The 12,670-nt window shown below is 33.8% G+C and overlaps 1 protein-coding gene across 1 annotated transcript in view; it reads right to left on the minus strand.

Moving 5' to 3' along the window:
• Positions 1 to 10,481: 10,481 nt before the first annotated feature.
• Positions 10,482 to 12,670, minus strand: part of LOC110038615 (chlorophyll a-b binding protein, chloroplastic) — a 34,114-nt gene continuing 31,925 nt past the window's right edge. Inside the window, exons 4-5 of the mRNA XM_020743504.1 lie at positions 10,899 to 11,413; positions 10,482 to 10,794 (exon numbers count right to left, since the gene is read on the minus strand). Of these exons, the coding sequence (XP_020599163.1) occupies positions 10,777 to 10,794; positions 10,899 to 11,413 (533 nt within the window). The 3' untranslated portion in view covers positions 10,482 to 10,776. The remainder of the gene's footprint in view (positions 10,795 to 10,898; positions 11,414 to 12,670) is intronic.

Here is a 12,670-nt window from a genome sequence, read left to right on the forward strand (position 1 = left end):
TAATGCTAAACAGTCTTATGAGGACTCCTCTTGAGCTTCTCCATATTGTCTCCACCTACTAAGTGCTAGAATTTAAAATCAACATGTGGAACTTCAACATGAGCAAAGAAGAGTTTTAAAATTTCTAAGGGTGAGGGTGCTATCATTAGTCCTCTAGGATAGTCAACAGGAAAGTCCTATGACTAGATCATAGACTTCTAAGAAAGAGACTAGACCTCAACCAAAAGTGAGGTCAACACCTATATAACCCATTTTCATGACTATTCAAACTTTAAATTAGCTAATGTTTATTATAGCATCTTTAGTAAGGATAAAAAATACTATTGCTCCTATTTGACATAACACAATTTGAATACTTTCACAACATAATTCTTATACTTGTTACTGATTCATGATAAGGATAAGTATATTTTATTTATATTGCCTTCATCTTACAAATATCTAACTAAATTTAGTTAGTTGTATACTTTATTTTCATATATAAAAAATTACAAAATAGAATCAAACTTTCATTCCTAGTATAACATCTATAGTTTGAGTAAGAATATTTTGCATATTAGAATTGTTACCTAATTTCTTTTGACTTATTTAAAGATTGAAATATTCCCTATGGGTTTGATATTTGGGGCTTAATCAAAAAGTCCTATATTACTTGATAACAATATGTATATTTGCGTGGTATCTCATATTTAAATATAATAATTAAACTCTTATTTGCTTCAAAGTCAAGTTTTTTGTGCCTTTGCAAAGTATGAAATATAAGTAAGGAAAAATTAAAAATATAACTGAATACATCGTAGTACTACATATAAGATCGGGATCGCTTAGCAAAGCATGCCAGAGCAACTGGTCCAAGTAAACCCATGTGGATTAATTTGAGAGGTTTTTTTCCTTAAAACTTGTTTTATTTAGAAAGATTTTTTGAGTTGCTTTCCAAATACAAATCTCTTAGAAATTTAATTTGGAGGATTGATATTTGGCAACCCATATATCCTTCTTTTTTTTTACATTTTACTCAAATCTCCAAATTTTAAATGGCTGAGCCTCATATTCCAAATCCGTGATAAAACTTTTATACAAGTTCATAAGCATTTCATTATACCATTCTTTCTTTTTCTTACATATTATTCAAATCTCAAAAATTTAAATGGCTGAGCCACATATTCCAAATCTGTGATAAAACTTTTATACAAGTTCACAAGCATTTCATTATACCATTTTTTTATATTGTGAATAAACATTCCACTAATTATCATCTTCACTTAGGCTATCAACTCATTCAAATTCTTTTTAATCGTAAACTTTCTATCTTTCACAATATCAAATCCTTTTACAAGTAATTTTCCCAAGCTTGAAATGTATTCTTCATTTCAAGGAAATAGTAAAAATCATAAATAAATTGTTTGCTTCCATCTCTAAGAAGAATAAGGATTTAAACTTTTCCTTTCACTGGCACTTTTAAAAAGAATAAGGATTTAAACTTTTCCTTTCACTGGTACTTTTAAAGATTTACTCTCCATTTCCTCCATCTCTATAAACATGTTTTTATTTCCGAACAAATGGTTACTTGCTTCTATTTTTAAGACCAAATATTTTGCCTTTAATATTTTTCTCCTTCGAATGCTATTAATAAAACATGATCTTCTTCCTTTTTCAAGGCCAAATTATTTTTTTCTTGTTTTTGATAACATTCAAAAATAGAGTGGCCAACTTCTTTGCTTAAGGAATATAAGATTTTTGGTACCTTTGATATTTTAGCTCTTTTTTCCAGTCTTTATTTCTTGAGATTTGATTATCTTAGTTATTTTTGTTGATATTCTAAACATCTATATTCTCGGTCATTTCCAAAAACACGACCTTAATCTCGAGTGCGACTTCTACATTGGCCATTGATGTTACGAGCACTTCAGTTATCCTTAATTTTACAGTCTCCATTTTCACTCTTTAATGTAAGCTTTGATTTGAGAGCTGATCCTCCTCAATATCCTTAATCTACGAGATAGCAGGTAATATTGAGGAAATGAGTTATTCCATAGGTCGGATCTACCATAAGATTGGTTGTTGCTTCAGTTGGTTTTCTTGTTGTTATTGGCTCGGATGCTTACCTCTTTTGTTTTAGTTTGATTAGTTAGGATTGAGACAAATCGATTGTCTTTTTGTAATTCTTCTGTTTCGGTTGGCGCTCAACTTTGGCTCAAATGACTATATTCGGTTGGCCTTTAGCTTTGGCGTGAACGGTTGCATCTGGTTGAATAAATGAGTCTCTTGGTCTTTTCTTAGTGGGTCCTTTTTTGTAATTTCTTCCTTGTTGACATCAGATCTTTTGAGGATCAGCGCTAGCATATTTTTCAATGTACACAACTAGCAAATAAAACTTTTTTATTAGACTTACAAGTAACATGTCATGTATTGTATGAATTTGAGTTCGCAAAAGGTGTTTAATTTAAGCACAAAATTAATTCAAGGATGAATGAGCTCATAAAGTAAAATATTTTCTAAGAGAAAATGCACACAAGTGACAATAAAATAATCTCTTACAACTGTAAGTTGATTTTCCCCTAACAAATTTTTTATATTTATGAATATTTAATTGGAGACATTAATTTTTTTTAATTTTAAATATTTGATGTCAAAACTACAAGTTCTTAATTGATTTCACGTTGAGTTAAACCAGATTTGGATGGGGTTTTCTTCGGAAATTCAATAGAAAGTGAACTAAAATCATCATGTTATATCATAAATTTTCCATAAATCAAAACCCCCAAACTAGTGTATTTTGGAGGAGGATGAAAGATTTTTTAGAATAGACATAGAACTATAAAAAGTAAAGCCTTAAACTTTTATAAATTGAAAGAATAAAATATGGTGTTGTGTTGCCTCACATTTCATAGTATTAGCTACTTTCCGAGTATCGACATTAATCCCTGCTTTTATGTTTGATTTGGTATTTATCCCGCTACATTAATCACAATAATTTTAATTTGTAGTATACGATGAGGAGTTTGACATTGATTTTAACCGAGAAAATCATCTTCCAAATTAAAGTGTAAATCCGCGCTAGTCTCAATTTGTCACTTTGGTTGATGAAGTCATTTGTCACTAGTCAAATCATCGGGTGCATTTAGCTGACATTAGAGCTGTTATAATGTGAATTCTATCATCTAGGTTTTCAACTGAAAAATTAACCTGAATTCAACTCTTCTTGGAGCATTGGACCATAAACATCCAGCAATATAGATTTATCTAATACTAAATGACTACCTAAAAAAATTAATGATATGGGGTTTTGAATCGCTATACAGCCAAATTAATTCTGCCGGAATGTTGCTCCAAAGATGGTTGAATACATGTGCAGTTAGGGGTGCTAAAAACTGACCCGACACACTAACACAATTTGAACTCGACTAGATAAATTCGGGTTAGGGTTGACCCAAATATTTTTCGAGTTGGGTTCGGGTTAGAGAATTCAACCTGTTTATTATTCGGGTTATGCTTGGGTTGAACCCAAAAACCCAAATATGTCCCGATTAAGCATGAAATTTTGAGTTGGATACATGTTATCGGGTCAAGCTCTGGTTTGGGTCTTAGATTTCGACCATTTTATTATTCGGGTCGGGCTCGAGTTGAACCTATTCAAATCGGGTCATTTTCGAGTCATAGCACTGTGCAAAGGGCCTTTTGAATAACCCAAAAAATATTAGTATAGAAATGAATAGAATAATTAAGGACGTTTGGGATCTTTTTTATTTTTTTCTCTATTTTTATTTTTATTTTTGTTTTTTTTATGATTTAACTTGAAACAAATTAGATTTGTTATGTTTGTGTTTGAGGCGGCGATACGGCATAGCACCGTGGTATTGTCTGTTTGGGTAAATTGTGTTTTTGCAGCTTTTTCAAAAAACTGTCGAGAAAATCTATGTTTTCTCACCACTCCTGGCTAGGTGCGGTGACAACTTTCTAGCTGCGGTCTAACGTTAAAAAAATAATAAAAATTGTAATTGTCACTGCAGCTTCTTGAGCATCAAATTATTATTCAGCAACTTCACAATTTTATTTTAATAAGTTGCAGCTACCCAAAACGGAAATATCATTTTGCTTAAAAAATATTTAAAATACAAAAAGTTATTTTAAGTATTTAAAAAAAAATTATTTTTTTTGACACAAAAATATAAAAAAAATGCAAATAAAAAAACATGTTTCAAGAAAAAATAAAAACAAGCAAAAAAAAAAAGTTTGTCCCAAGCGAAGCTTTAAGGGGAAGATATTTTCTCTTATACTTTTTTCTCTTTCAAGCTTTTAAAGTACTCTTCTTGTACTCTTCTTAAAACAAATTTTTAGCAAAAAAATTATAAATTAGAATTGATGTGCCATCAACAAATTTATACAAGCATGAATCTCGAAACTTTTTTTATAAAGAATCTTCCAAATTTAAATTTAATGTTATATGGGTGCCATTTTCAGTAAGTTTATTGTCAAACTGATCATGTTAGTAAGACGAACATAATGATACATAAATCGGTTCAATCTGAGTCCCATCAAGCACAAATTGAGGCCTTGAAGAATATTTGGAGTATTTAAATCTTCAATTGAATGGTCGAATCAACACAACATTTGAAACATTTATAATCGAATTAAGTGTCTCAATAAGTGAAATCTAACGAGCCAAAGATTACTCAGATCTGAGGTCATCAATGTACCATAATCATCAAAAAATCATCTATGATCAAGCAGAATCAACATGTGCTATGTCATCAAATGGTTAAGGAAGTTACGTTCCCAAAAACCAAATTGTTCTTCCCAAAAGGCCTACAAATAAACCCACTCTCTTCATATTAAGAGCAGAGGAAGAAAGAGGAAGAAGTGGAATTATAGACATGTCGTAGAGAGAAGATCTGATGTGTAACTGTAGGCCTCCATATCCGCCATCTAATGTCTACCATTGCCAGTCGACCATTGTCGACCACATCCTGTTGTCATTGCCTACCATTGCCAAATATAGGCCAGTGTAAACCTTTATTTGCAGCCTTTTTAGTCAAAGTATAATTGTTGTGTCTAACACTTGTATTTTTTGTGTTGTATAATAACAAGTGTAATTTTTTGTATGAGATTGAAATTTTGTCTCTTTGTTGGGAGAGAAGGGAACACCTCTATTCTTACAAACAAATAGTGAAGTACTTTGAGTAGGTTAGGTCCTTCAGTTTTATCCCTTCTAGGATTTTGCATGTATAAAATATTGGCTTCTCCTCAAACTATTGTTCATTTATTTGTGTGTTGGATCTTCACGCAATGCCAAAACATTAAATTATCACTCTACTACCACAAATTTTTGGCATGAAATAATTTAGCGTTGTCTATGGAAAATAAAATCCCAGTTTTGAAGAAGCTTCAGCACTTATTCAATTACTAAAAAGCATAACACACATAGTAATGGAACCTCCCAGTCCAAGAACAATTATTCAAGGGAACAACCTTGTAATCAAGGGCGAGAATCCTCTATTTTCTTTTCTCATTCTAATAGGCATTGACCTGATGGTGAAGATGCATCCTATTTGAAACTAAAATTTTGCATATGAAGAATGGAGGAATTTCAAACTAAGAATCACTACTATGTGAAGCTCCATAATCAATATTAACATAAACGTGTGAGGTTCACTACACCATGATCAACCACCAATCCGGGACCTCCAAATATAGAATGCTCCACCAACAGCTCCTCCTCGTGCTAGTGCTCTTCCTTAACTGATTCATGAAGTTAATCTTATGAATATTACTAGTTCCACATGTTAATCATATGCAGCCATAACATATTGCAAACCTCCAACAATATTAGGGAATTTAGCTCAACTCTATCAGGCAATTCACAACGAGCGACATTATATGGTTTAAGAAGAACTCCCTTTGCGGGACAAAAGTCAAATTCTTACTCATTAAAGTTCTTAAGGGTCTTCACCCTTGGACGAAATAATTTGTTAACACCTGATTCTAGCAGAATTCAAGCTTCTAGCATTGACTCTTTTCATGGGATGTCTAACCCATAGGATATGAAGATCATTACAGAATCGCCCCACATATACAATAAGTCATTGATACAGTCCTCTATCATGTTTTTTCCCACCACCCTAAAAGGTCAAACACATACTTGGTTCTATTTACTCCCAAGTGAAACTATTTATAACTTTGATAAACTTGTTGCACTCTTTATTCAAAAACCTAAAGCAAATCAAAAGATTATCAAGAACTCCTCTCATCTTCCTGGGATTTGTCAAAATAAAAAAATTTACTTAAATAATATTTTTTAAATATTCTTTATTGAGGCTCATAAAATTCTCGGTGTTGAGAAAGAATTATTAAGAGGCATCTTGCTGGGAGCATCATGTCGTGGAAATTTTCACACATCATTAATGGGAGTGATAGATTACTCATACATTGGCCTAATTAATCACATTGATTCTCAAAGAATAGTTAATGAATCTATTAATTCAGATCAAAGCAAATTTGAAAAGTATTTTGACAAACAGAAACACATTTGGAAAAGTTACACAAACCTCAAGGATAAAGAAGCAAGCAAAGTCAATATATGAAAAATATTATCAATATGAGACATCCAATCATGGTCCACTGAACACATTTAGAAATATAATCTTATTGAAAATTTAAAATTTTAACTAAGCGGTCAAAACCCTTCAAAATAAATATGATGGGGGCCGTTCTCAATATTTTTGTTTTCATCATTCAGAAGAGCATTTTTATAGAATGATGCAGTCACTTAAAAGAAGAAATTGAACATTTGACTTGTCAATGTCACTTGGGATATTATTTACTTGAAAAGTGTATAGAAATCAGAAGAGTTATGGAAATAAATTTATATGAATTATTGAAAGAGGAGCATAACTACAACATGTTTTTTTTTTCAACAGTAGACTTTTTACTTTCATATATTAAAAGATATTATCATGGAAGTTTCTATTTTTTTAATAGAACAATTTATCTTTTAATTTTATTATTAAATAAAAAACTTTATCTTTCAAGTAATTTTTTTATTTTTGTTATCTGCAAACTGATTCTTTTATATGAAGTGCCATACACAATCTCTTATACCCCTAGAAGAGATGCCCATGATCTAGGCTCATTGAAAAACAAGCATTGAGCAAAATACTAAAAAAAAGACATTTTCATGTTATACCCGTGGATGACATGCCCATGAGGAGTCTCAATGAGAAACTAGCAGTGAAGAAAATATTTAGAAGAAAGGCCCCATGAGGAAAAATGACAGACAAGATCTCCACTCATAACCCTGAAAGGCACACCCATGATGTAGACTTGAAAAAAAGCTTGTAGTTGACACAATCTTCAATAGAAAGAATCCTTAAGGGCTATTGACAAGCAATGTCTCCACCATACTAATGGAAGGCACGCCCATGTGGTAGCATCAATGGGGAGCTAATGATGTATAAGGTCCTAACTAGAATAATTCCACGAGAGCAAGTGGTTGGCAGGATCTCAACCCAAAATATCTCAAAGGGCTATAAGCCACATAAGGTACAGGTACACTTAAAAAATCTTGTAGAGATATAAGCCTCAGAAGGTTCATGTCTACTCAAAATATCTCAAAGGGCTATAATTCTTAAATACAGATACACATAAGAAATCACACAGAGTAATAGAACTTACGAGTCACCTTTATACTCAAAAAATCTTAGAGAGCTATAATCCTCAAAAATGTACAATTACACATAAAACTACTCAGAAGACTATAAGCCTAAAAAAGTATGGGTTCAAAAAAATTCAGAGGGCTATAAGCCTTCGAAAGTACATGTACACTAAGCAAATCTCAAATGGCTATAAAATTCTTAAGATGTAGATAAACTTATAGAGGGTTATAAGCCTCATCAGGTACAAGTATACTCAAAATACCTCAGGGGCTACACACCTCACAAGGTAAATGAACACTTAATAAATCTTGGATGGTTATAAGCCTTAAAAGGTATATGCACACAAAAAAATCTCAAATAAGAAAGTTATCATAGGCCTGTAAGCCTAAAAAAATATAGATGCATTCAAAAAAATTTAGAAGGCTATAAATCTAAAAATGTAAAACTACATTTTAAAAATTTTTGAAGGAGCGAGCTTTAAAGGATACAAAATTTGTCCTTACATAAAGAATATGTGCTATATGATTGTAATTTTTACTTATTTAAAAAGCAAAATATCCATCTAAAATCTCATAAGGCATAAACCTCATAAGAATTCAATGTCCCTATGCTTGTACTTGGGGATAATATTTCAATTAAAATACATTAGATTTAATAAATATAAGTGTTATGTCTTCTCTGAGACGAGTTAAAAAAAATTTACAGTCGTATATTAAGCAAAAATATCCTAACAACAATTAAATAAAACCTATCTTGATATGGGTTGGCAACAACTACCTAAATGAATAATATAATAACAACTTGAAAGGTTAAGGAAATAATAGCCTACATTGGAAACATTTGTGAAACAGTGGTTGTACACTGGAATGATTTTTGAACCATTCTACATTTTGGAACGGTTTTACAATTGCCCATACACGCGCACACCACATCTATAAAAATCCCCACGCACACACCCTGTACGCATGAACTCCCTACGTGTAGCCCTGCAATGCCCTAACACCCTTCAAGTAGCCCTGCAGCGTCCCGCTTGTATCTGTGCCCTGTGCGCTCTAGTTGCCTGCACTCCCTCATACCTAGCACATAATTATATTCGCACAAGAATGAGGGAGCCAACGTGCACGCCCATGCATTCACTCATACGCAAAGCTGCTCTCCCTTGTGTATATCTTTGCATTCCTTATCTCGTTCATATTTACTTGTGGAATTTATTAAATAAGTAAATAATCATACACATTTGCTTATAATGATGTGTCGTTCACCCGTGCATACATGCCTTTGCATCCAAATGCCTACCACCGCCATTGTGGGATCATTTATCATCATAACTAGACCAGTGTTGATTGACCGCCATCATTAGACCACCTTTACATGGCCATTGGCATTGTTTGACCATTGTCCAAATCTTGCTAGTGCTTCCTGAACAATGATAATACGATCAAGACTCCAGAGAGCATCCATAACATATAAGTCTCCTCCAACTAAAAAATTTGGGAATGTCTAAGTTATATTTTGGACATCATAAACAACATTACAAAAAATAGTGTGACAATTTATGTGTCATCAATAAACCAAGCATGAAAATCAATGCACTTTATGAATGTTCTTTCAAATTTAAATTCATGATCATGTGGGGCCCTATTTTCAATAATTTTATAGTCAAACCAACTATCTCGATAAGACTAATCCAATGATATTGAAATTTATTCAATTCGTGTCCAATCAAGCCCAAATAAAGCCATTGAAGTACCTTTACAGGCTTCAGATCAACAATTGAATGATCAAATGAACCATAAATTTGACATATTTATAGTAGAATCGAGCATCAATGAACCTAAGATCTCAAAATTTCATAATCATTATGGTACCAAAATCATTAATAACCATCTATGATCAAGAGGGTCATTGTGGACTTTTCAATTAGGTGGTTAGAATAGTTAAGCGCCAAAAGACTAAAATGTCCCTCCTCAAAAACTTATTAATATGCCATCTCTCGTCACTTGATGGGGGAAGAAGAAAACACTAACCGAAATTCAAAAACTTGTTCTAGAGAGAAGACTCGATGATTTATCATTAGCTTTCGTAGCTTCCAACTACTCTCATGCACCTCTGTTTGGCCACATCGACCACATCGACCACCACCACTCTATCACCACCCGCCCTCATTGACCATCGACTGTTGCCGACCTCTACATGCAACTAATGGACACAAAATGTGGTTATTGTGTCCAACGCTAATATTTTTTTTATAATGCATAAAGTCTAGTTTAATTTTTGGTGCAAGATTGTAATCTCTTCTCTTCCGGTCGACAAAGAAGGCTGCACATATATGCTTGTAAATACATAGTGAATTACTTTTGACTATGCTAGGCCGCAAGTTTTTTTCCCCTAAAGGGCTAATCTATGTAAAATTTTTTGTTGTCTCCTGCTATTTTTCTTTTAATTATGTTAGTGTTAGAAATTCATACAAAATTAAAATGTTAAATTATCATTCCACTGCCTTGACTTTACGGCAACATAACTACTCATTTTTCTTGATAAGATGTTACCATAACATTGAAAGATCTGCATGATAATTTTTATTAAATGGTAATTGTCCTTTCATCGAGAATATTTATTGGGACCTTCTATTTAGGTTGGGGCCTAACACCAAGAACAAGTAAACATTTTAAACAAAATAAAAACAATTCTTCATTCTTTATAATAATGTTTAGGCAGAAAAAATTGATTTGAACGGAATTTTCAAATCAATTTTTTGTGAATCGCCTGAAAAAAAATCCGTTTAAATTTGTGAAATAATATGTATGAAGCCCCAAAGTTAAGTATCGCTTAAGCAAACATTTATATTCACATCTATATTCGATAAGATTCTTGATGTGACATTCGATTATTACTAAAGCTTTTGATATAATTTTAGCGTACTTTGAAGACCGATGACGGCATATTCCACACCACAAAGAAAAAATTTGTACTGAAGCCATTTCTCCCTTAAGTTTCCGTAACACTACTTATCACATTACAAACAGCTTCCACAGCGGTAAACATACTAAAGCAAATCCCAGCAACAAACCATCTTCCAAGCATGTTCGTCTGAGGCCCAACGCAAACCTTCCCTTCTAGATTCTCACTTCGGCGTGAAAGCCTGAACAACATCAGGACAATTATTAATTAATTAACATGAAAAAAAACAAAAATGCAAAAAAAAAATCATAAATCCTCTTAAAATTTATAAATGCCAGCACTTACAGCGAAGATGGTGGCGTGGCCGGGGTCGGCAAGGTGGGCGAAGAGATTGTCGATTGGACCGGTGCCGGTATAGATGTGTTGGAACCACGCGCCAATGACGGCAAGCATGGCGAGGCGTCCGTTCTTGATCTCTTTGGTCCTCAGCTCCTTAACTTTCTCCGGCGAACCGCTGCCCCAGCCCAGCGGGTCAAACCAGAGCCCGCCCGGATAGCCAACATCAGTGCCGGTGAGTTTATTATTGGGAAATATAGGGTCGGTGTTGACGCAACCGGGCTTGATGATATCAGCCCAACGTCGACCCTCGGCCCAGCCGATGAGAATAAGCTCGATGATGAAGAGGGTGGTGGTGTCGGTGAAGTATTCGAGCTCGCCCGCGGAGTACCAAGAAGGTGTATTGAGAATGCCTATTTTGGTTAGGAACTCGGGGACGAAGATGCCGGCAGCACCAAGCATTGCCCATCGACAGTGCACTAGTTCGGATTGCACGTTCCATCTCAAGCTCTCTGGGTCCGATCCTGCGTGTGGAATGTTTAAACAACTCACGTTGTCAGGGAGAGTGAAATAAAAAGAGGCGGCATACATACATACCGTCCATTTCCTATAAATTTACATACCTAACAACTATACATTTCTTAATTTTATTTATAGTAGTCAAATATTTTTTTTTTCACAAAAAGAAAGTTCGCCATTTTAACTAAAATAATGAAATACACAAAATGAAAAAAATAAAAATTAAGCATTACATATGTAGATAAATATGAATTAATTGGTATGTATGTAAACCTTCCAAAAAAAAAAAAAGTTTTGCTTCATTAGTGCAGAAATCTAGATAAAATTTAAGAGCATATGAGAGTCAAAATTTTGTGATTGAAGAGTTCCTCCCCTAAAAGTCTAGCAAACTGGACAACCCTATTAACAACCTCTTCTCTCACATTATATTTTCTTCCCTACAAGTAATATTTTTTCATTTTTTATTATTGGCAATCATACATCACAGATGCGTCTGCACTAATCCAGAGGAGATCCAACAGACAAAAGGACAAGAATGAGGACTATGGAGCGCCGACAAGAGAAAGAACACAAAAGATCAAAGTTCCCATAGGCAATGACCAAGGGTCCACAAGTTGAAGACCAGTAGATCACTAGCGAAATACCGAACAACATTCTTGACTAGATATAACCCCCACGAACTGGGGCTAGAGATCAACTGAGTGTAGGCTATCTGAACCAATAACAAGAGCCAATTGTCCGAGCAGAGGTATCGACCTATCTCTCACCATAACCTTGCCCAATAGAAGAATTCCACACGCCAACCATCTCGCGGATGCCCTTTACATTCGTCATCCGAGATCGAGAACTAGTCATATCTTAATCATATAGTGCATCTTGAAGGACACCCCTCATCAAAAAGTAAGCTGTCTATCGGATTACAAGGATTCACCCTTTACTCTCCAGCTTAGCCTTGCTTTGCTGATAGAAGTTTCTTGTCTGAGGATTAATAGTCGTCAACCATATGATACACCAAAATAATGTGTTGTTTTAAGTAAACATTTTATACATGTTTTTTGTGATATTACACGTTAAAGAAGAGCATTTTCTTATTTTTGTTGCAGGTATATCAATTTTAGGCATTTGGAGCAAAAGTAGCAAAAAAAGGACGAAATTGGGAGCCAAAATAACAAATTTTGATATTCTGGATCCTAAAGCTCCAAAACTAGCACCCGAAGCACCACTTTACAGAGAGCTGGGGCTTGAAGCGCCAGATTTGGTGT

This window comes from Phalaenopsis equestris, unplaced genomic scaffold (assembly GCF_001263595.1).
Source record: "Phalaenopsis equestris unplaced genomic scaffold, ASM126359v1 Scaffold233290, whole genome shotgun sequence".
Lineage (NCBI taxonomy): Eukaryota > Viridiplantae > Streptophyta > Magnoliopsida > Asparagales > Orchidaceae > Phalaenopsis > Phalaenopsis equestris.